At 45.8% G+C, this 25,942-nt stretch overlaps 1 protein-coding gene across 1 annotated transcript in view; it reads right to left on the bottom strand.

Annotated features, from left to right (window-relative positions):
- The window catches only part of LOC126187866 (atrial natriuretic peptide receptor 1-like), a 1,317,386-nt gene that overhangs the window by 1,107,256 nt on the left and 184,188 nt on the right, over positions 1–25,942 (bottom strand). Inside the window, exon 2 of the mRNA XM_049929189.1 lies at positions 14,502–14,897. Coding sequence (XP_049785146.1) covers positions 14,502–14,754 — 253 coding nt within the window. The 5' untranslated portion in view covers positions 14,755–14,897. The remainder of the gene's footprint in view (positions 1–14,501; positions 14,898–25,942) is intronic.

Genomic DNA, 25,942 nt, shown 5'->3' with positions numbered 1-25,942 from the left:
TCTACTACTTCTCATTACCTTCGTCTTTTTCCGATTTACTCTCAAATCATACTGTGTACTCATTAGACTGATCATTCCGTTCAGCAGATCATTTAATTCTTCTTCACTTTCACTCAGGATAGCAATGTCATCAGCGAATCGTATCATTGATATCCTTTCACCTTGTATTTTAATTCCACTCCTGAACCTTTCTTTTATTTCCATCATTGCTTCCTCGATGTACAGATTGAAGAGTAGGGGCGAAAGGCTACAGCCTTGTCTTACACCCTTCTTAATACGAGTACTTCGTTCTTGATCGTCCACTCTTATTATTCCCTCTTGGTTGTTGTACACATTGTATATGACCCGACTCTCCCCATAGCTTACCCCTACTTTTTTCAGAATCTCGAACAGCTTGCACCATTTTATATTGTCGAACGCTTTTCCAGGTTGACAAATCCTATGAAAGTGTCTTGATTTTTCTTTAGCCTTGCTTCCATTATTAGCCGTAACGTCAGAATTGCCTCTCTCGTCCCTTTACTTTCCCTAAAGCCAAAGTGATCGTCTCCTAGCGCATTCTCAATTTTCTTTTCCGTGCTTCTGTATATTATTATTGTAAGCAGCTTCAACGCATGAGCTGTTAAGCTGATTGTGCGGTAATTCTCGCACTTGTCAGCTCTTGCCGTCTTCGGAATTGTGTAGATGATGCTTTTCCGAAAGTCAGATGGTATATCACCAGACTCATATATTCTACACACCAACGTGAATAGTCGTTTTGTTGCCACTTCCCCCAATGATTTTAGAAATTCTGATGGGATGTTATCTATCCCTTCTGCCTTATTTGACCGTAAGTCCTCCAAAGCTCTTTTAAATTCCGAGTCTAATACTGGATCCCCTATCTCTTCTAAATCGACTCCTGTTTCTTCTTCTATCACATCAGACAAATCTCGTCCCTTTCCTTTTCCTAAAGCCAAACTGATCGTCACCTAGCGCATTCTCAATTTGCTTTTCCATTCTTCTGTATTCTTCTCGTATGGCTGAAAAACGAAGAAATAGTGTTTTCCTGAAGAAAGAAATTTTCCAGTTATATTTAGTGCTGAAGGAAGCACAGTGTCAAGAAAAAATCACCTCAAAATAAAACTCCTCATGAGTGTGCATCTTCTGGCTACACTACAACAAATGTGCGTGGAAATGTATTCTTCAGGAGGTGGAAATCATAGCGCACCATCAGTTAATCACATCGAGAAAAACTGAAAAAAATCACCGCATGATTTTCCATTCCTGATTAACAGTAAATCTATCTCTTTCGAAACAAACGCAGTCTCTCGAAATTCCTTCAACGCTACGTCTATGTGCCTTGCATATACAGCGTTTCCCAAGATAATGTATACACTCTTTAAAACTTAATATCTGTTTAATTAAAAGAAAGAGAAATAAAATGTTTTTGTTACCGTATTCATTAAGGTGTAACTATAGATCGTACTTGCTCAAAAGACCATCTTCTACCAACATTCACGGTCGACAGCGACTGAGGCCAGAGCAACATACTTCTGCATTCCAGAATGAGATTTTCACTCTGCAGCGGAGTGTGCGCTGATATGAAACTTCCTGGAAGATTAAAACTGTGTGCCCGACCGAGACTCTTCTGCATTGTTTTTAGTGGATTAGCATCGCAGGCCAGCTCATTTCACTCTCGCAAATCAACCAGTGTTTCTGGTTTTTGCTGCGTGCAATGTCCTCGACAGTACTACAAAGACAGTCTAAATTACTTAAATCGGGTGATCGAGCTGGATACTCCACAGCACTTCCTCTTCGTCCAATAGATTTTGAAGGGAACGTCCGACTGAGAAATTCTCCAAGTCAAATTGAAAGTAACGTGGCGCCCGATACTGTGAATGTAGTAATATACATTGTCAAATGTATCATTAAGACCTGGAGTTATCACGTGTAACATTTCTAGGTAAGAGTGACCTATGACAGTTCCCTCAAAGAAGTACGGCCGATTAACCATTTAGCCGAAAGACCACACCCGAGTGATTTCCTGATAGATTAACACGTCTTTCTCCAGTATGGATTTTCGATAGCCCATTACACGCGATTACGGTGGTTGATTGTTCCGTTAATACGAATAGTCACCTCATCCGGGCTAGATTTCGAGTTTGGAAACGTTCATTTTCATCACACAAGTTGATGAACAACTTAGAAAATTTCGTTCACCTATCGAGATCATCCAGCACAAAGAAGTGCGTCTTCCATATCTGAAACCACAAAAGCCTATGAACAGTGGTTTTTCTGGCCTCATTCCCATGAGAGCATTGCATCACTGAATTTTTTAATGCCCGCGAGTACGCCTGAATCACTTGCATCAACATTTTCGTTTTCCATTGACCATCTCTTTCTTCCACTACAGCTTTCTTCACACCATGCAACGTTACACTGACTTCAAACTCGTCTCGGATTCTTGTAGTTGTTAAGCGCGAAAGTGGTGCGTTTCGTATTAAGCTCTCTAACCTTACTGTACTTCACTAACATTCTCTGTTTGTTAGCAACACTTTAGTACCCAGTTCCGTTCTGCAAACGATATCATCATATTTATTTCTCATCATGCAACATGTGGAAGCGTTGTTCACTCAGAATTATAATCCGCAAAGAAATTATTTGTGTATGCTTTAACTGAAGAGAGTTTCAGTCTTAAGACTGTATACATTAATTTGGCCGGCCGAAGTAGCCGTGCGGTTCTAGGCGCTGCAGTCTGGAACCGCGAGACCGCTACGGTCACAGGTTCGAATCCTGCCTCGGTCATGGATGTGAGCGATGTCCTTAGGTTAGTTAGGTTTAACTAGTTCTAAGTTCTAGGGGACTAATGACCTCAGAAGTTGAGTCCCATAGTGCTCAGAGCCATTTGAACCATTTTTGAACATTAATTTGGGACACCACTTGTATGGGTGTGGGTATGTCGCTGTTGTACAGTTAACTGAAGAGTAGCTTCTATGAAGGTACCACAGATGGTTGACGCTTCATAAAAGAGAAAAGTACCTTCAGCATGGGAATGTCACAGACCAACTGCAGAATCCTCTTATTATATTCCCCCTCTCCCTCTCTCCCTCTCTCTCTCTCCCTCTCTCTCTCTCTCTCTCTCTCTCTCTCTCACACACACACACACACACACACATCTACCCCCCCCCCCGAGCATCCCCCCCTCCCCACACACACACACACACACGCAGACACACCAGACAGAGATAAGTATTTCTTACCACAAACGTGCTAACTAAATAAGTGTATATGTGTTTAAAGCGACAGTAGAGTACACTACAACAACTGCTAGAAACAGAAGACACAGAGAACTATGCAGACAAATAGAGAGAGAATGGAAATGGAATAAGTAGCAGATCGGTCGGTCTCATTACTGGAAGAACAATCACATAACGATTAAGTGTGAGGACGTCTATGTTGAGTACTCAGTTTGGCGATAATTACTTACGTGGTCCGTTGTTGGGTTACCCTCTGCTATTGTATGCGGTTTCTTTACGGCAAATTGCTAACGCATTATGATGGCTCTGAGCACTATGGGACTTAACATCAGAGGTCATCAGTCCCCTAGAACTTAGAACTACTTAAACCTAACTAAACTAAGGACATCACACACATCCATGCCCGAGGCAGGATTCGAACATGCGACCGTAGCAGTCGCGCGGTTCCGGACTGAAGCGCCTAGAACCGCTCGGCCACAACGGCAGGCTAACGCATTATGATTTAGTTTTCCTGCCGATACGGACGTATTTAAGTGCTGAAGTAATGTCTACGCCGAGTGCGATTTTGTGCTGTTTGCAGTGCTTTAAAGTGGGAAGATGCGAGCAAAGCAATTCTTGTTTACTTATCAAGGGATGGCAAGAAAGTTTATATCTGTAGAGGGAATGACCACTCGTTTGCGTCCAGAACTTCCATCACCCAGCATCTACGGACGAGATTTCTCTCACGGATCAGTGAAAAACCACGGTGCAATAACAGCAATTATAAATCGTGGTAGGTATGAGCAGAAATGAAGAGGTCGGCGGAAGATATCTACATCTACATCTACATTTATACTCCGCAAGCCACCCAACGGTGTGTGGCGGAGGGCACTTTACGTGCCACTGTCATTACCTCCCTCTCCTGTTCCAGTCGCGTATGGTTCGCGGGAAGAACGACTGTCTGAAAGCCTCCGTGCGCGCTCTAATCTCTCTAATGTTACATTCGTGATCTCCTCGGGAGGTATAAGTAGGGGGAAGCAATATATTCGATACCTCATCCAGAAACGCACCCTCTCGAAACCAGGCGAGCAAGCTACACCGCGATGCAGAGCACCTCTCTTGCAGAGTCTGCCACTTGAGTTTGTTAAACATCTCCGTAACACTATCAGGCTTACCAAATAACCCTGTGACGAAACGCGCCGCTCTTCTTTGGATCTTCTCTATCTCCTCCGTCAACCCGATCTGGTACGGATCCCACACTGATGAGCAATACTCAAGTATAGGTCGAACGAGTGTTTTGTAAGCCACCTCCTTTGTTGATGGACTACATTTTCTAAGGACTCTCCCAATGAATCTCAACCTGGCACCGGCCTTACCAACAATTAATTTTATATGATCATTCCACTTCAAATCGTTCCGCACGCATACTCCCAGATATTTTACAGAAGTAACTGCTACCAGTGTTTGTTCCGTTATCATATAATCATACAATAAAGGATCCTTCTTTCTATGTATTCGCAATACATTACATTTGTCTATGTTAAGGATCAGTTGCCACTCCCTGCACCAAGTGCCTATCCGCTGCAGATCTTCCTGCATTTCGCTACAATTTTCTAATGCTGCAACTTCTCTGTATACTACAGCATCATCCGCGAAAAGCCGCATGGAACTTCCGACACTATCTACTAGGTCATTTATATATATTGTGAAAAGCAATGGTCCCATAACACTCCCATGTGGCACGCCAGAGGTTACTTTAACGTCTGTAGACGTCTCTCCATTGATAACAACATGCTGTGTTGTGTTTGCTAAAAACTCTTCAATCCAGCCACACAGCTGGTCTGATATTCCGTAGGCTCTTACTTTGTTTATCAGGCGACAGTGCGGAACTGTATCGAACGCCTTCCGGAAGTCAAGGAAAATAGCATCTACCTGGGAGCCTGTATCTAAGATTTTATGGGTTTCATGAACAAATAAAGCGAGTTGGGTCTCACACGATCACTGTTTCCGGAATCCATGTTGATTCCTACATAGTAGATTCTGGGTTTCCAAAAACGACATGATACTCGAGCAAAAAACATGTTCTATAATTCTACAACAGATCGACGTCAGAGATATAGATAGCGGAAAACCGAAGCATAGAAGTTGTTACATTACAGTGATTATGGTCCCTTGTTTTTTAGAGAAAACTGACTGATTGATACGGTCGCCCGTGGAGAAGGTGGAGCTATCTGGTGCATACAGTGGCCTTATCTTCTATGAATGCAATGCTCTGTTGCCTCAGTCGATGACTGTTTGACATAGGATTCCATCCTCAGTTCATTTTTCTCCTAAGTACCAAAAAACAGTGGAGATTTTAGAGGGTTCCAAGAGAAAAATAAACACTAGATGGAGACCTGAGTCCGAAACCACCATCCACTAAGGGAATAGAGCATTGCAGTCGTAGGCGACAGGGCTAGGTTTGTCTGCGTCACTGGCGATCCTGGAAATCAGTCGTGAATACCATCGTTGTTTGGTCGGCGTGCTCATTCTCCATAAAGAGAAGGGAAAAAAGGGACGGAGAAGTGAAAGATGCGTCACACCTCAGAACCAGTAATTAGGCATTGAGTGGAGACAGTTACTGGGATGCCGTCTAGCTAATAGAAAAGTTTCTTACAAACAAGTGAAACTTTTTCTTCAACTGGCTACCCAAACCTTATCGCAGCAATGAAGGCGGTTCCTATCCTCAGTTTGTTCCTCACTACAACTCCTCAAAGTCTCTATGAAGTTACCTTCGACCAGGAATGTGTGTGCACTCAACGACTGTGATATGGCTTTCAAATGATAGAGCACAGCAATCAGTTGTCGTTTTCTTTCAGGTTTTATTAGGCAAATCTATATTTCGGCTAGTGCCTAGCCATTATCTGTGCACTATTTTATGGTGCCAATACATGTCCTACTACTTCAGACCCCTGTTGTTTGGGCTTCTGTCACAGTTCATTCAAGACTCAACAGTCTGTCAATATAGTTTCATAAAACCCTGCATAAAAACTTAAAGAGTTCTGGTGTCGTTTGCAAAAGCACTCTTAGTTGTCCGCAAGGGAATGCATAAGAAAATTTATGAATTCAACTAAAATTTGCAACAAACAGCATAGCTGTATCTACGGGGTGTTCAAAAGTCTCTCCGCAGTGCCGTACGATTCTTAGCCGCGCGTGCCGTATACCGCATGAATATACCGAAATGAAACTCAGTAAAATACGAGTTATTAATTTATTGAATATTCATTTTTACTTCTAAATTTGCACATTAAATGTTGAAAGTGTCCCACCTGTTGGTGAATACTCAAGTCAATTCGTTTAATCATGTTTCCAAACACAAGCTGTAACATTTCCTCTGTAACAAAAGAAGTGAAAGTGGACATTGCAGTTTTCTGTTCATCGATGGATTTTGGTCGGTTTTTATAGACAGTTGCTTTCGCTGCACCCCAGAAGAAAAAGTCAGATTATGTTAGGTCAGGCGATAGTGAACGCGAAAGTCCCTGTGAAATTATGCGATCACCAAAAACATCAGCAAGCAGTGACATTCAAACGTGAGCTGTATGCGGGGTTGCACCATCTTGTTGAAAGTAACCGTTCAGTATTTCACGTAAGACAATTTCTCCTATAAATGGGTACAGAATATCGTTGTGCGTTTACTGTTTCTTTGAAAAATATGGGACCCACAATACGACGTCTAGAAATTGCAATCCAGAGTCCTATTTTCACAGAATGAAGTTGTTCCTCATGGATACACAATGGATTTGCGGTACTCCACATACGAGAATTTTGCGAGTTCATGTACCCGGATGAATGAAACCACGCCTCATCAGTGAAAAACGTTTCATTGATAATATCCCTTCCATTTTCTTGAACGAAATTTTTGAAGCATTTACAATAATGCAGTCTCTTGCCATGATCAGTATTTCTCAGTTCTTGCACAACTGTCACTTTGTATGAGAAAAGTTCTAATTTTTTCCTTACAGCTGAGTTGGCCGTTCCGACACTAACATCGATTTCCTGGGCGAGTTTTCGTACTGGCTTGTTCTGACTCACTGACATTTTATCGGAAACATCAAGTAGTTTATCCTCAGACAAAACGCTAGGACGACCACTTCTCGGTGCATCTGTCACTGAACCCGAACTTCGAAATTTGTTAGTCAAATCTCGCACAGTATCGCGATGGGGAGTGTTGACTCCGGAAAACTGAATTAAATATTTGACAAACTGAAACTGTGTATTTACCGCCAGCTTTGAACACTTGTTCGGCTAAAAACGCACGTTCTTCAATGATTAGCATTTTATCTGTGACAAAAACGAAAGAAACAAAGAAACTAAACTTAAACGTTCACGTGAACACATAACGACACACACCAACGATACTACTGACGCTGACAGAGATAAACGAAATAGTGGAATGTTGGGAGAGTCCACTTGAAGGGAAGTAACTCAGGCAGGCGAACAATCGTACGGCACCTGCGGCTAACAATCATACGGCACTGCGGAGAGACATTTTCAAAACCACGTATCATATTTTCTTACAAGGGAACCTCCCCATCGCACGCCCCTCAGATTTAGTTATAAGTCGGCACAGTAGATAGGCCTTCAAAAACTGAACACAGAACAATCGAGAAAACAGGAAGAAGTTGTGTGGAACTATAAGAAAAATAAGCAAAACATACAAACTGAGTAGTCCATGCGGAACATAAGCAACATCAAGGAGAGTACGAGCTCAGGAGCGCCGTGGTCTCGTGGTTAGCGTGAGCAGCTGCGGAACGAGAGATCCTTCGTTCAAGTTTTCCCTTGAGTGAAAAGTTTAATTTTTTATTTTCATAACTTTTTTGGTAGTGGTTATCACATCTACAAGGAAACCTAAATCGGGCAAGGTAGAAGAATCTTTTTATCCATTCGCCAAGTGTACAAGTTAGGTGAGTCGACAATATATTCCTGCCATGTGACGCACATGCCGTCACCAGTGTCGTATAGAATATATCAGATGTGTTTCCTTTGAAGGAATCGATTGAGCTATGACTTGGCGATCAAATGTTTTCGGTTCCCATTGGAGAGGCACGTCCTTTCGTCGAATCGCACGGTTTTGCGGAGCGGTCGCAAAACACAGACACTAAACTTATTACAGTGAACAGAGACGTCAGTGAACGAAAGGAAAGATCATAACTTTGCGAAAAAGAAGAAAGTAAACTTTTCAATCCAGGGAAGACTTGAACCAACGACCTCTCGTTCCGCAGCTGCTCACGCTATCCACGGGACCACGGCGCTCCTGAGCTACACTATCCTTGTTGTTGCCTATCTTGCGCATGGAGTACTCAGTTTGTATATTTTGCTTCTTTTTTTCATAGTTCCACTCAACGTTTCTCGATTGATCTGTGTTCAGTTTTTCAAGGCCTATTCACTGTGACGACTTATAACTAAATCTGAGGGGGGTGCGATGGGACGGTTCCCTTGTTAGAAATGTTATTGTTGTGGTCTTCAGTCCTGAGACTGGCTTGATGCAGCTCTCCATGCTACTCTATCCTGTGCAAGCTTCTTCATCTCTGAGTAACTACTGCAACCTACATCCTTCTGAATCTGGTTAGTGTATTCATGTGTTGGTCTCCCTCTACGCTTTCTACCCTCCACACTGCCCTCCAATGCTAAATTTGTGATCCCTTGATGCCTCAGAACATGTCCTACCACCCGATCCCTTCTTCTAGTCAAGTTGTGCCACAAACTTCTCTTCTCCCAATCCTATTCAATACTTCCTTATTAGTTATGTGATCTACCCATCTAATCTTCAGCATTCTTCTGTAGCACCACATTTCGAAAGCTTGTATTCTCTTCTTGTCCAAACTACACTCCTGGAAATGGAAAAAAGAACACATTGACACCGGTGTGTCAGACCCACCATACTTGCTCCGGACACTGCGAGAGGGCTGTACAAGCAATGATCACACGCACGGCACAGCGGACACACCAGGAACCGCGGTGTTGGCCGTCGAATGGCGCTAGCTGCACAGCATTTGTGCACCGCCACCGTCAGTGTCAGCCAGTTTGCCGTGGCATACGGAGCTCCATCGCAGTCTTTAACACTGGTAGCATGCCACGACAGCGTGGACGTGAACCGTATGTGCAGTTGACGGACTTTGAGCGAGGGAGTATAGTGGGCATGAGGGAGGCCGGGTGGACGTACCGCCGAATTGCTCAACACGTGGGGCGTGAGGTCTCCACAGTACATCGATGTTGTCGCCAGTGGTCGGCGGAAGGTGCACGTGTCCGTCGACCTGGGACCGGACCGCAGCGACGCACGGATGCACGCCAAGACCGTAGGATCCTACGCAGTGCCGTAGGGGACCGCACCGCCACTTCCCAGCAAATTAGGTACACTGTTGCTCCTGGAGTATCGGCGAGGACAATTCGCAACCGTCTCCATGAAGCTGGGCTACGGTCCCGCTTACCGTTAGGCCGTCTTCCGTTCACGCCCCAAGATCGTGCAGCCCGCCTCCAGTGGTGTCGCGACAGGCGTGAATGGAGGGACAAATGGAGAAGTGTCGTCTTCAGCGATGAGAGTCCCTTCTGCCTTGGTGCCAATGATGGTCGTATGCGTGTTTGCCGCCGTGCAGGTGAGCGACACAATCAGGACTGCATACGACCGAGGCACACAGGGCCAACGCCCGGCATCATGGTGTGGGGAGCGATCTCCTACACTGGCCGTACACCACTGGTGATCGTCGAGGGGACACTGAATAGTGCACGGTACATCCAAACCGTCATCGAACCCATCGTTCTACCATTCCTAGACCGGCAAGGGAACTTGCTGTTCCAACAGGACAATGCACGTCCGCATGTATCCCGTGCCACCCAACGTGCTCTAGAAGGTGTAAGTCAACTACCCTGGCCAGCAAGATTTCCGGATCTGTCCCCCATTGAGCATGTTTGGGACTGGATGAAGCGTCGTCTCACGCGGTCTGCACGTCCAGCACGAACGCTGGTCCAACTGAGGCGCCAGGTGGAAATGGCATGGCAAGCCGTTCCACAGGACTACATCCATCATCTCTACGATCGTCTCCATGGGAGAATAGCAGCCTGCATTGCTGCGAAATGTGGATATACACTGTACTAGTGCCGACATTGTGCATGCTCTGTTGCCTGTGTCTATGTGCCTGTGGTTCTGTCAGTGTGATCATGTGATGTATCTGACCCCAGGAATGTGTCAATAAAGTTTCCCCTTCCTGGGACAATGAATTCACGGTGTTCTTATTTCAATTTCCAGGAGTGTATTTATCGTGCACGTTTCACTTCCATACGTGGATACACTCCATACAAATACTTTAATAAACGACTTCCTGACACTTAAATCTATACTCGATGTTAACAATTTTCTCTTCTTCAGAAACGCTTTCCTTCCCATTGCCAGTCTACATTTTGTATTATCTCTACTTCCACCATCATCTGTTACTTTGCTCCCTAAATAGCAAAACTCCTTTACTACTTTAATTGTCTCATTTCCTAATCTAATACCCTCAGCATCACCCGACTTAATTCGACTACATTCAATTACCCTCGTTTTGCTTTTGTTGATGATCATCTTATGTCCTCCTTTCAAGACACTGTCCAATCCGTTCAACTGCTCTGCCAAGTCCTTTGCTGTCTCTGACAGAATTACAATGTCATCGGCGAACCTCAAAGTTTTTATTTCTTCTCCATGGATTTTAATACATTTCTTTTGTTTCCTTTACTGCTTGCTCAATATACAGATTGAATAACATCGGGGAGACGCTACAACCCTGTCTCACTCCGTTCCCAACCACTGCTTCCATTTCATGTCCCTCAACTCTTATTGTTTTGGTTGGCAGAAGAGCCAACACCGTGTTACTAGAGGAGGTCGATAGGCACGCGTTATAGCTCACGCAGGCTGGCGTGAGGTCTGGAACAGGACAAGGAAATTAGAATTTAGAAAAACGGACGTAGCTGGTGGAATACTTAACTTTAATCCGTTAATGAAGAACGTCGGTCTTGACGGTACATGAATCAATATCAATAGTAACTGATAATGGCGCCTTGATAGGTCGTAGCAAATGACGTAGCTGATGGCTATGCTAAACTATCGTCTGGGAAAAGAGAGCGTATTTTGTCAGTGAACCATCGCTAGCAAAGTCGGTTGTACAACTGGGGCGAGTGCTAGGAAGTCTATCTAGACCTGTCGTGTGGCGGCGCTCGGTCTGCAATCACTGATAGTGGCGACACGCGGGTCCGACGTATACTAACGGACCGTGGCCAATTTAAAGGCTACCACCTAGCAAGTGTGGTGTCTGGCGGTGACACCATACTTATAACTGCCATTTGGTTTCTATACAAATTCTAAATAGCCTCTCGCTCCCTATATTTTACCCCTATCCACCTTCAAAATTTGAAAGAGAGTATTCCAGTCAACATTGTCAAAAGCTTTCTCTAAGTCTACAAATGCTTGAAACGTAGGTTTGCCTTTCCTTAATCTAGCTTCTAAGATAAGCCGTAGGGTCAGTATTGCCTCACGTGTTCCAATATTTCTACGGAATCCAAGCTGATCTTCCCCAAGGTTAGAAATAATGTTTTGTAATCAGGCGAAGACGTTATGATCACACTGTATTTAAGTAGTTCGTGATATGCCCAGTATTTTCAGGACCGCTGAACCTATGACCACGTTCACTGTTGTTGTACATAAGGAAAAACGAGGTGCATTCAAGTTGTAAGGCCTCCGATTTTTTTCTAATTAACTACTCACCCGAAATCGATGAAACTGGCGTTACTTCTCGACGTAATCGCCCTGCAGACGTACACATTTTTCACAACGCTGACGCCATGATTCCATGGCAGCGGCGAAGGCTTCTTTAGGAGTCTGTTTTGACCACTGGAAAATCGCTGAGGCAATAGCAGCACGGCTGGTGAATGTGCGGCCACGGAGAGTGTCTTTCATTGTTGGAAAAAGCCAAAAGTCACTAGGAGCCAGGTGAGGTGAGTAGGGAGCATGAGGAATCACTTCAAAGTTGTTACCACGAAGAAACTGTTGCGTAACGTTAGCTCGATGTGCGGGTGCGTTGTCTTGGTGAAACAGCACACGCACAGCCCTTCCCGGACGTTTTTGTTGCAGTGCAGGAAGGAATTTGTTCTTCAAAGCATTTTCGTAGGGTGCACCTGTTACCGTAGTGCCCTTTTGAACACAATGGGTAAGGATTACGCCTTCGCTGTCCCAGAACATGGACACCATCATGTTTTCAGGACTGGCGGTTACCCAAAATTTTTTTGGTGGCGGTGAATCTGTGTGCTTCCATTGAGCTGACTGGCGCTTTGTTTCTGGATTGAAAAATGGCATCCACGTCTCATCCATTGTCACAACCGATGAAAACAAAGTCCCATTCATGCTGTCGTTGCGCGTCAACATTGCTCGGCAACATGCCACACGGGCAGCCGTGTGATCGTCCGTCAGCAATCGTGGCACCCACCTGGATGACACTTTTCGCATTTTCAGGTCGTCATGCAGGATTGTGTGCACAGAACCCACAGAAATGTCAACTCTGCAACTCTGGAGGCGATCTGTTCAACAGTCATTCAGCGATCCCCCAAAACAATTCTCTCCACTTTCTCGATCGTGTCGTCAGACCGGCTTGTGCGAGCCCGAGGTTGTTTCGGTTTGTTGTCACACGATGTTCTGCCTTCATTAAACTGTCGCACCCACGAACGCACTTTCGACACATCCATAACTCCATCACCACATGTCTCCTTCAACTGTCGATGAATTTCAATTGGTTTCACACCACGCAAATTCAGAAAACGAGTGACTGCACGCTGTTCAAGTAAGGAAAACGTCGCCATTTTAAGTATTTAAAACAGTTCTCATTCTCGCCGCTGGCGGTAAAATTCCATCTGCCGTACGGTGCTGCCATGTCTGGGACGTATTGACAATGAACGCGGCCTCATTTTAAAACAATGCGCATGTTTCTATCTCTTTCCAGTCCGGAGAAAAAAAAATCGGAGGCCTTAGAACTTGAATGCACCTTGTATGAGTTAACGGGCTAATCGACAGATAAGCGAAGAGAATTTGTTTTTATCGCTTGTTGCTTTTTTACGCTTGCAACATCTACATCTACATTTAAACTCCGCAAGCCACCCAACGGTGTGTGGCGGAGGGCACTTTACGTGCCACTGTCACTACCTCCAAAAATGGCTCTGAGCACCATGGGACTTAACGTCTATGGTCATCAGTCCCTTAGAACTTAGAACTACTTTAACCAAACTAACCTAAGGACAGCACACAACACCCAGCCATCACGAGGCAGAGAAAATCTCTGACCCCGCCGGGAATCGAACCCGGGAACCCGGGCGTGGGAAGCGAGAACGCTACCGCACGACCACGAGATGCGGGCTACACTACCTGTTCCAGTCGCGTATGGTTCGCGGGAGGAACGACTGCCGGAGAGCCTCCGTGCGCGCTCGAATCTCTCTAATTTTACATTCGTGATCTCCTCGGGAGGTATAAGTAGGGGGAAGTAATATATTCGATACCTCATCCAGAAACGCACCCTCTCGAAACCTGGACAGCACGCTACACCGCGATGCAGAGCGCCTCTCTTGCAGAGTCTGGCTCTTGAGTTTGCTAAACATCTCCGTAGCGATTGGTTGGTTGGTATGGGGAAGGAGACGAGACAGCGTGGTCATCGGTCTCATCGGATTAGGGAAGGATTGGGAAGGAAGTCGGCCGTGCCCTTTCAGAGGAACCATCCCGGCATTTGCCTGGAGTGATTTAGGGAAATCACTGAAACCTAATTCAGGATGGCCGGACGCGGGATTGAACCGTCGTCCTCCCGGCTCAAATGGTTGAAATGGCTCTGAGCACTATGGGACTCAACTGCTGAGGTCATTAGTCCCCTAGAACTTAGAACTAGTTAAACCTAACTAACCTAAGAACATCACAAACATCCATGGCCGAGGCAGGATTCGAACCTGCGACCGTAGCGGTCTTGCGGTTCCAGACTGCAGCGCCTTTAACCGCACGGCCACTTCGGCCGGCCATGTCGTACTCCCGAATGCGAGTCCAGTGTCTAACCACTGCGCCACCCCGCTCGGTCATCATCTCCGTAGCGCTATCACGCTTACCACCTCGTACTGATCATTAGTATTGATGGTTTAGGTGGCTATTGGGGCCACAGTTGAGGAGACCCAAACCACGGTGGCTTAGAAGGTCGTGCATGCATGGTGGAGTGCGTGCGCATGCAGGGGCAGTGTGCTGGGGCGAGTACTCACTGCGGGCGCCGTTGGAGACGAGGTGCAGCAGCTCGCGGTACTGCTGCGGCGTGGCCGTGTCCTCGTTGAAGGAGCGCGCCAGCGGCGTCGAGTTGAGCGCGCTGTACACGGCGCTGAGCGTGAAGTGGCACATGGAGTTGCCCCGCGGCGACGACACGTCGTTGTTGTGGAAGAGCAGCGCGGTGACGCGCCAGCCGAACGTGTGCAGCATGTGGCGCAGCGCCTCGCCCACCAGGCTGAACGAGCCCATCATGCGCGTCAGCGTCGGGTAGTGCACCGGCTTGTGGCGGAACGCGTCCACCTGCGCCCCAGTGGTCAGCACCGGGATGCCCCAGGCGCCGGCGTAGCGCGCCACCGGCGCGATCACGTAGTCGCACACCGGGCCCAGGAACGCATCTGCCGGCCGCCACACGGCACCACGCACAGTCAGCGCCGGCTAGCTCAGCGGGAAAGGCGGGCAGCGGCGCGCCGCGGGGCTCTGGCAGGTCGCACGCACCTAACCTGGACCCGTCCCCAGTACCTCCTTCCCTACGTCGAACGAGACTTCAGAACGTGACGCTTGAACCAGTCAGGAGGACAGGGGCTGTCAGTTGCCTCTCAACGTAAATAAGGTTAGGTTAGGTTAGGTTAGGTTAGGCAGGGCTATTACAAATGATTGAAGCGATTTCATAAATTGACTGTAGCTCAATTCATTGACATATGGTCACGACACACTACAGATACTTAGAAAAACTCACAAAGTTTTGTTCGGCTGAATCCGCACTTCAGGTTTCTGCCACCAGAGCGCTCGAGAGCGCAGTGCGACAAAATGGCGACAGGAGCCGAGAAAGCGTATGTCGTGCTTGAAATGCACTCACATCAGTCAGTGATAACAGTGCAACGACACTTCAGGACGAAGTTCAACAAAGATCCACCAACTGCTAACTCCATTCGGCGATGGTATGCGCAGTTTAAGGCTTCTGGATGCCTCTGTAAGGGGAAATCAACGGGTCGGTCTGCAGTGAGCGAAGAAACGGTTGAACGCGTGCGGGCAAGTTTCACGCGTAGCCCGCGGAAGTCGACGAATAAAGCAAGCAGGGAGCTAAACGTACCACAGCCGACGATTTGGAAAATCTTACGGAAAAGGCTAAAGCAGAAGCCTTAACGTTTACAATTGCTACAAGCCCTGACACCCGATGACAAATTCAAACGCTTTGAATTTTCGGCGCGGTTGCAACAGCTCATGGAAGAGGATGCGTTCAGTGCGAAACTTGTTTTCAGTGATGAAGCAACATTTTTTCTTAATGGTGAAGTTAACAGACACAATGTGCGAATCTGGGCGGTAGAGAATCCTCACGAATTCGTGCAGCAAATTCGCAATTCACCAAAAGTTAACGTGTTTTGTGCAATCTCACGGTTTAAAGTTTACGGCCCCTTTTTCTTCTGCGAACAAAACGTTACAGGACACGTGTATCTGGACATGCTGGAAAATTGGCTCATGCCACAACTGGAGACCGACAGCGCCGACTTCATCTTTCAACAGGATGGTGTTCCACCGCACTTCCATCATTATGTTCGGCATTTCTTAAACAGGAGATTGGAAAACCGATGGATCGGTCGTGGTGGAGATCACGATCAGCAATTGGTGTCACGGCCTCCACGCTCTCCCGACTTAACCCCATGCGATTTCTTTCTGTGGGGTTATGTGAAAGATTCAGTGTTTAAACCTCCTCTACCAAGAAACGTGCCAGAACTGCGAGCTCGCATCAACGATGCTTTCGAACTCATTAATGGGGACATGCTGCGTCGAGTGTGGGAGGAACTTGATTATCGGCTTGATGTCTGCCGATTCACTAAAGGGGCACATATCGAACATTTGTGAATGCCTAAAAAAACTTTTTGAGTTTTTGTATGTGTGTACAAAGCATTGTGAAAATATCTCACATAATAAAGTTATTATAGAGCTGTGAAATCGCTTCAATCATTTGTAATAACCCTGTACACTACTGGCCATCAAATTGCTACACCACGAAGATGACGTGCTACAGACGCGAAATTTAGCCGACAGGAAGAAGATGATGTGATATCCAAATGATTAGCTTTTCAGAGCATTCACACAAGGTTGGCGCCGGTGGCGACACCTACAGCGTGCTGACATGAGGAAAGTTTCCAACCGATTTCTCATACACAAACAGCAGTTGACCGGTGTCGCCTGGTGAAACGTTGTTGTGATGCCTCGTGTAAGGAGGAGAAATGCGTACCATGACGCTGGAAGTAGGCTGTTTAGGTTTCTTTTCTTTGGAAATGCCACGTAGCGCTCTGTATGAAAATCACTTGCTGTGCTGTGTGCAGTCTGTGGCTAGTTTGCATTGTTGTTTGCCATTGTAGTGTTCGGCAGTTGGCTGCTAACAGCGCGTAGCGTTGCGTAGTTGGAGGTGAGCCGCCAGCAGTGATGGATGTGGGGAGAGAAATGGCGGAATTTTGAAATTTGTAAGACTGGATGTCATGAACTGCTGTATATATTATCACTTTCGATGACTATTAAGGTAAATACACTGTTTGTTCTCTATTAAAATCTTTCATTTGCTAACTATGCCTATCAGTAGTTAGTGCCTACCGTAGTTTGAATCTTTTATTTAGCTGGCAGTAGTGGCGCTCGCTGTATTGCAGTAGTTCGAGTAACGAAGATTTTTGTGAGGTAAGTGATTTGTGAAAGTTATAGGTTAATGTTACTCAGGGCCATTCTTTTGTAGGGATTTTTGAAAGTCAGATTGAGTTGCGCTAAAAATATTGTATGTCAGTTTAAGCACAATCATGTATAATTATTCTAAGGGGATGTTCAACGTTTCCGACTTTGGTAAATGTCGGATTGTAGCCTATCGCGCGCGATTGCGGTTTATCGTATCGCGACACTGCTGCTCGCTTTGGTCGAGATCCAATGACTGTTAGCAGAATATGGAATCGGTGGGTTCAGGAGGGTAATACGGAACGCCTTGCTGGATCCCAACTCACTCCTAGCAGTCGAGATGACAGGCATCTTATCCGCAAGGCTGCAACGGATCGTGCAGCCACGTCTCGATCCCAGAGTCAACAGATGGGGACGTTTGCAAGACAACAACCATCTGCACGAACAGTTCGACGACGTTTGCAGCAGCATGGACTATCAGCTCGGAGATCATGGCTGCGGTTACTCTAGGCACGGAGTCACAGACAGGAGCACCTGCGATGGTGTACTCGACGACAAGCATGCTTGCACGAATAACAAAATGTCATTTTTTCGGATGAATCCCGGTCCTGTTTACAGCATCATGATGGTGGCATCCGTGTTTGGCGATATCGCGGTGAACGCACATTGGAAGCGTCTATTTGTCATCGCTATATTGGCGTATGAAAAAAAATGGCTCTGAGCACTATGGGACTTAACATCTGTGGTCATCAGTCCCCTAGAACTTAGAACTACTTAAACCTAACCAACCTAAGGACATCACACACATCCATGCCCGAGGCAGGATTCGAACCTGCGACCGGAGCGGTCTCGCGGTTCCAGACTGAAGCGCCTAGACCGCACGGTATTGGCGTATCACCAGGCGTGATGATATGGGATGCCATTGGTTACACGTCTCGGTCACCTCTTGTTCGCATTGACGGCACTTTGAACAGTGGACGTTACATTTCAGATGTGTTACGATCCGTGGCTCTACCCTTCATTCGATCCCTGCCAAACCCTACATTTCAGCAGGATAATGCACGACCGTATGTTGCAGGTCCTGTACGGTCCTTTCTCGAGACGGAAAATGTCCGACTGCTTGCCTGGCCAGCACATCCTCCAGATCCCTCATCAATTGAAAACCTCTGGTTAATGGTGGCCGAGCAACTGGCTCGTCACAATACGCCAGTCACTACTCTTGATGAACTGTGGTATCGTGTTGAAGCTGCATGGACAGCTGTACCTGTACATGCCATCCATGCTCTGACTAAATGCCCAGGCGTATCAATGCCGTTATTACGGCCAGACATGGTTGCTCTGTGTACTGATTTCTCGGGATCTATGCACCCAAATAGCGTGAAAAAGTGATCACATGTCAGTACTAGTATAATATATTTGTCCAATGAATACCAGTTTATCATCTGCATTTCTTCTTGGTGTAGCAATTTCAATGGCCAGTAGTGTAAATGTAACTCATTTCGCACAAATAGACGAAGAGATTCATTACGTTCCTGGCAGATTAAAAATGTGTTTTGGACTTGGACTCGTACCTGCAGCCTGTGCCTTTCGTGGCCAAATGTTCTACCAACTGAGCTACCCCAACACGACTCACGACTGATACCCACAGCTGTTCCTCCACTGTTACCTCATCTCATACTTCCCATACTTTTCCAAAGTTCTGCAGCGTAACTTGTGGAAACAGCACTCCTAGAAAAAGGATATTGTGGAGACATTTCTTAGCCACAATCTACAGGACTCTCAGTAGAATAAATTTTCACTCTACGAGCGGAGCGTAAAGTGATTTGAACGAGATGGGGTACTGACAAATGTAAAGCTGTCAGGGTGGATCGCGAGTCGTGATTGGATAGCTCAAGCAGTGGAGCACTTCCCTGCGAAACGCAAAGGTCCCAGGTTCGGGTAGTCTTGCCTGGCAGACAGTTTTAATCCGGCAGGAAGTTTAAAATTGGGGCACAGTCCGCAGCAAAGGGAAGGATCATTGTAGATTCACTACTGTTCGATTACGCTACTGGCGACTAACCGTTGGAAATAGTAACTACAGTAAAGTATGAAACTTCCTGGCAGATTAAAACTGTGTGCCCGACCGAGACTCGAACTCGGGAGTGCTAGTTCTGCAAGTTTCGCAGGAGAGCTTCTGTAAAGTTTGGAAGGTAGGAGACGAGGTACTGGCAGAAGTAAAGCTGTGAGTACCGGGCGTGAGTCGTGCTTCGGTAGCTCAGTTGGTAGAGCACTTGCCCGCAAAAGTCAAAGGTCCCGAGTTCGAGTCTCGGGCGGGCACACAGTTTTAATCTGTCAGGAAGTTTCATATCAGCGCACACTCCGCTGCAGAGTGAAAATCTCATTCTGGATACAGTAAAGTACTTAGCACTAATTGTCCGAAGCGGTCCTAACCGGAATTACCCAAAGCAGACGACAGTAATAATGCGTCCAGACTTCTGTTTTATGTGATGCAACGTATTATTCTTCTAAGTAATGGTAAATTAACTAATATTAAAGTAAGCAAATTATTATTGTTGGTTTCAGAATGCTAGTTTTTCACGCATCTCAATGTTTGTGACGTCATATCTCCAGAACTATTTGTTGTACGAAGACATAATTTTGCAGGTACGTCCACTGGTATATGTCGATACAGTCTGCAAAGTGCAGTTACTTACTGGTAGAGCAGTAATAAAGTAAAACGTCATACCTGATGTGGCAGTGTTAGTGCATGAACAGTGAAAACATTGTAAGCATCAACTTTCGTCCTATCATTATATTTTGGGCGGGGGGGGGGGGGGGGGGGAGGCGCGTCTATGAGAAATAAAATTAGTAGAGGTTTGAAATTGTATGAAGTTTGTTCCGAGTCACTAAGTGCCTTCATTCTCAAATTATTTGATGAATATTGTCTGAGTATTCACGCGTCGTAAATTACACAGGCTTAAGACGTACACACAGTTAATAACTGTAATAACTGTCTTACATATGTTTATACCTCTGTGTGTAGTTTATTTAAATTTTTAAATTGGGTTACTATTTGTGTGAAATACTGAAAATCGAATTTTTGTTGTCCCTGTAAGCTGTTATATAGTCAAGGTGCAACTAATTCTACGTCCCGGGAGAGTCACTTGAGTTTTTTTAATATTGATTGCATGTCTGTCTGTGATCTTTGCCAGGCTGGATTAATGACAGAGATGAACAAGATCCAATGAACATCGGCATGTTTCCTCGCGGAATCGTTTAGTCGACGCGAGACTGTTACGGAGATGCTCAACAATTCCCGGTGCAGACCTTACAAGAGAGTCTGGCAATGTATCACTTCCTCCCACGTATGTTTCGCGAAATGAGCACCACAACAGAATCAGAGAAACTAGAGTTCTTACGATAGATTACCGATAATCTTTCCCATACTCGGTTCGGGGATGGACCAGGGAAAAACAGTGGTGGGGGGTCGTGGGGTGGGGGTGGGGGTGCGGGGAAGAGGAAGACATACCAGAAGATCAGCCGGCCGCTGTGACCGAGCGGTTCTAGGCGCTTCAGTCCGGAACCGCGCTGCTGCTACGGTCGCAAGTTCCAATCCTGCCTCGGGCATGGATGTGTGTGATGTCCTCAGGTTAGTTAGGTTTAAGTAGTTCTAAGTCCAGGTGACTTATGACCTCAGATGTTAAGTCCCATAGTGCTGAGAGCCATTTGAACCAGAAGACCTTTCCCCGCAAATTTTAAGATGGCTTGCACAGTATAGAAGAAGAATATATAAATGTAGAGCGTTGACAGGTTTCTGATGGACGACGATCCCCGCGTCAAATCGGAAGTAAAGTTCAAAAATGGTTCAAATGGCTCTGAGCACTATGGGACTTAACTGCTGTGGTCATCAGTCCCCTAGAACTTAGAACTACTTAAACCTAACTAACCTAAGGACATCACACACACCCATGCCCGAGGCAGGATTCGAACCTGCGACCGTAGTGGCCGTGCGGTTCCAGACTGTAGAGCCTAGAACCGCTCGGCCACTCCGGCCGGCAGGAAGGAAAGTAACAAACGATTTTTCCTGCAGAGCAAGTCGTCGTCCAGAGAAGAAGGCACTCTGTAGCGCACTAGTGGGGAATCCCTGTGCATCCGGACGATCGAAGTCTGGGAAACAACTGACTTAACGTGGATTCTATTTGCTATGATGATACTGCACCACCTGGCAGATCCTCAACAGCCCACATCTCGTGGTCGTGCGGTAGCGTTCTCGCTTCCCACGCCCGGGTTCCCGGGTTCGATTCCCGGCGGGGTCAGGGATTTTCTCTGCCTCGTGATGGCTGGGTGTTGTGTGCTGTCCTTAGGTTAGTTAGGTTTAAGTAGTTCTAAGTTCTAGGGGACTGATGACCATAGATGTTAAGTCCCATAGTGCTCAGAGCCAGATCCTCAACAACAATGTTGACGCAGCGTCCCAGAGAACGTGGGCGGCTCATGGTCATTTTACACCAGTACCCTACCGCTACACTACTGGGTCAGCAACGCCGGTAATAAATGGTCTGTCCACTACCATATCGCAATGTGTCATAGGGCCGGGAGAGTAATCTCTGTAATGAGGGATCGCAACAGAAATAGAGTACAGCAAATACTACTATGCACACTGAAACAGATGGAGAATATTTTGTTTCCTAACAGCTTGAAGTCACCACATCTTCCTTTTGTATAATTCTTTCAAGAGTTCTGTCAAGTACCCCTAATTCTAGGTCGCAGCATGATTGTTATTTCACTACTCCGACCAGGGAAAGCTGATATAATTTTTGTATCAAGCTACTCTTAGCAACTTTTTACCGTACAGTTCGTTACTGTTGAAGACATCCTCTCATGAGTAACTGATTTAAAAATATCTGTTACAATCGAAAAAAAAAGATCTCTGGCCGCCATGACAAATAAAATAGCTCGACGTTCCAGCTGGCTGAAACATCGTCAAGCCTTAAGCTAGTCGTCTGGAGTGAGAGTCGAAACCAGGAAGATCAGTGCGGGATATCAGCAAAGCACGGTTGATGTCTCAAGTATCGGGTACTTCAGATTCACGGTAATAGAGTCAATGGAATTTTCATTTCCGACCGTATTAAGAGAGCGCCTCAAGCCACTGGATTAGGGGAAAACTGTCGCCGCCAGAGTGACTGCCATGGCTACAACCTGTTGATTAAGCAGGTTGCTATCGAATGCCGTGCATTTTAACACGTTTCTATTAGGTAGCTTTCTTGTCTGTCTGCATTCTGAGTGTAAATTTTGCACTTGATTTCAAACCAACTTACCAGTGACCAAAAGACTTGAAATTTTAAATTTAGTACAGCAATGGATGACAACGCAATAATAACTTGCTGTCTTATCTGTCTGAACCACATAGCTTCCATTGTTTGCGGATGTTTGTTTCACTTCCAACTTGAAACGCCATGTCTATATGCAGCAATGGATCGTAGGTATCTGATGATGGATGAATTCCGAAACGTTTCGTATGAAGAATAAAGTCAATCCTTGCTTAATATTTGACTTTTGCCGTTGCGACCCAGTCATCTTGAATGTAGAACTACTGTTTGTTTTAATTTCAAATTTGACATCGGATAAAAAATGACGTAATAAATATTTATTTTTCGTGACACACAAATACGAATAACAGCTTTCCGCAAGTTTTGCTTTACTTGTACTGTGAAACCTTGCTTCCGCCAAATTTCATGATTCTGTACCAACTGCAAGCACCCTATAGGTTTTCTATAGCTACATCTACATCCATACTCCGCAAGCCACCCGACGGTGTGTGGCGGAGGGTACCTTGAGTACCTCTATTGGTTCTCCCTTCTATTCCAGTCTCGTATTGTTCGTGGAAAGAAGGATTGTCGGTATGCTTCTGTGTGGGCTCTAATCTCTTTGATTTTATCCTCATGGTCTCTTCGCGAGATATACGTAGGAGGGAGCAATATACTGCTTGACTCCTCGGTGAAGTTATGTTCTCGAACTTCAACAAAAGCCCGTACCGAGCTACTGAGCGTCTCTCCTGCAGAGTCCTCCACTGGAGTTCATCTATCATCTCCGTAACGCTTTCGTGATCACTAAATGATCCTGTAACGAAGCGCGCTGTTCTCCGTTGGATCTTCTATATCTCTTCTATCAACCCTATCTGTTACGGATCCCACACTGCTGAGCAGTATTCAAGCAGTGGGCGAACAAGCGTACTGTAACCTACTTCCTTTGTTTTCGGATTGCATTTCCTTAGGGTTCTTCCAATGAATCTCAGTCTGGCATCCGCTTTACCGACGATCAACTTTACATGATCATTCCATTTTAAATCACTCCTAATGCGTACTCCCAGACAATTTACGGAATTAACTGCTTCCAGTTGCTGACCTGCTATATTGTAACTAAATGATACGGGATTTTTCTTTCTATGTATTCGCATCACATTACACTTGTCTACATTGAGATTCAATTGCCATTCCCTGCACCATGCGTCAATTCGCTGCAGATCCTCCTGCATTTCAGTACAATTTTCCATTGTTACAACCTCTCGATACACCACAGTATCATCTGCAAAAAGCCTCAGTGAACTTCCGATGTCATCCACGAGGTCATTTATGTATATTGTGAATAGCAACGGTCCTACGACACTCCCCCGCGGCACACCTGAAATCACTCTTACTTCGGAAGACTTCTCTCCATTGAGAATGACATGCTGCGTTCTGTTATCTAGGAACGCTTCAATCCAATCACAGAATTAGTCTGATAGTCCATATGCTGTTACTTTGTTCATTAAACGACTGTGGGGAACTGTATCGAACGCCTTGCGGAAGTCAAGAAACACGACATCTACCTGTGAACCCGTGTCTATGGCCCTCTGAGTCTCGTGGACGAAAATCGCGAGCTGGGTTTTACACGACCGTCTTTTCCGAAACCCATGCTGATTCCTACAGAGTAGGTTTCTAGTCTCTAGAAAAGTCATTATACTCGACCATAATACGTGTTCCAAAATTCTACAACTGATCGACGTTAGAGATATAGGTCTATAGTTCTGCACATCTGTTCGACGTCCCTTCTTGAAAACGGGTATGACCTGTGCCCTTTTCCAATCCTTTAGAACGCTACGCTCTTTTAGAGACCTACGGTACACCGCTGCAAGAAGGGGGGCAAGTTCCTTCGCGTACTCTGTGTAAAATCAAACTGGTATCCCAACAGGTCCAGCGGCCTTTCCTCTTTTGAGCGATTTTAATTGTTTCTCTATCCCTCTGTCGTCTATTTCGATATCTACCATTTTGTCATCTGTGCGACAATCTAGAGAAGGAATTACAGTGGAGTCTTCCTCTGTGAAACAGCTTTGGAAAACGACATTTAGTATTCCGGCCTTTAGTCTGTCATCCTCTGTTTCAGTACCATTTTGGTCACAGAGTGTCTGGACATTTTGTTTTGATCCACCTACCGCTTTGACATAAGACCAAAATTTCTTAGAATTTTCTGCCAAGTCAGTACATAGAACTTTACTTTCGAATTCATTGAACGCCCCCTCACACTACCTTTCACTTTGCGTAATTTTTGTTTGTCTGCAAGGCTTTGGCTATGTTTATGTTTGCTGTGAAGTTCCCTTTGCTTCCGCAGCAGTTTTCTAACTCGGTTGTAGTACCACGGTGGCTCTTTTCCATCTCTTACGATATTGGTTGGCACACACTCATCTAACGCATATTGTACGATGGTTTTGAACTTTGTCCACTGATCCTCAGCACTATCTGTACTTGAGACAAAACTTTTGTGCCGAGCCGTCAGGTACTCTCTAATCTGCTTTTTGTCACTTTTGCTAAACAGAATAATCTTCCTACCTTTTTTAATATTTCTATTTACGGCTGAAATCATCGATGCAGTAACCGCTTTATGATCGCTGATTCCCTGTTCTGCGTTAACTGTTTCAAATAGTTCGGGTCTGTTTGTCACCAGAAGGTCTAGTATGTTATCGCCACGAGTCGGTTTTGATGAGTTTACGAGTATCTAAATAATGTGACGGAAAGAAGAATCACAGCACCAACAAGGAGTTGTGCGGCGTAAGTGACAGCTGGTAGGCGTGTTTCTACATCTGAAACATGATTCCTATTTAAATTTGGTGCCATCCGCATAAAAATGGCGCTGGTAGCGCCACTGTGCGAATGTATACCAGATTTGATTGAAATACACGCTGTAACGGCCTTGAGCGTTAGTTACCTTTGAGATTTGTCTTAGCGAGTTGATGTTGGTTAAGAATGCCTTTAAGGTGACAAAGACGCCACGATCAACACCTCACTAAGTTTGAACGAGGTGTGTAATAGGGTTACGAGAAGCTGGATGTTCCTTCTGCAACACAGCAGAAACCCTCAGTAGGAATGCAGCCGATCTACGTGACTGCTGGCAGCGCTGGTCACAAGAATGTACGCTCGTAAGAAGATGGGGCTCCGGCACCAGCGAAAGGAAAGACCACGAGTTCGGCGTACTGCTCTGGCGCATCGTACCGCATCTGCAGCAGCAGTCTGAGCAGCAGTTGGCACCGCAGTCACACAACGAACTGTTACAAATCGGTTACTTTAACGAGAGCTCCGAGCCAGACGGTCTGTAGGGTACATTCCACTGACGCCAAACCACAGCCTTTTGCGACTTCAGTGGTGTCACGAGAGAGCTCATAGGAGGGCAGGTGTGGTGTGCACACTGTAAGACCTTCAGTACACACACCACCAGATTATTTGACTTGTCGCTCTAACGAAGTAGGCGAGTGTCAGCAATATGTCTC

This window comes from Schistocerca cancellata, chromosome 5, assembly GCF_023864275.1.
Source record: "Schistocerca cancellata isolate TAMUIC-IGC-003103 chromosome 5, iqSchCanc2.1, whole genome shotgun sequence".
In the NCBI taxonomy this organism is placed as follows: domain Eukaryota; kingdom Metazoa; phylum Arthropoda; class Insecta; order Orthoptera; family Acrididae; genus Schistocerca; species Schistocerca cancellata.
Note: the sequence above shows the minus strand (reverse complement) of the source record. Positions and strands in the feature narration are given on the sequence as shown.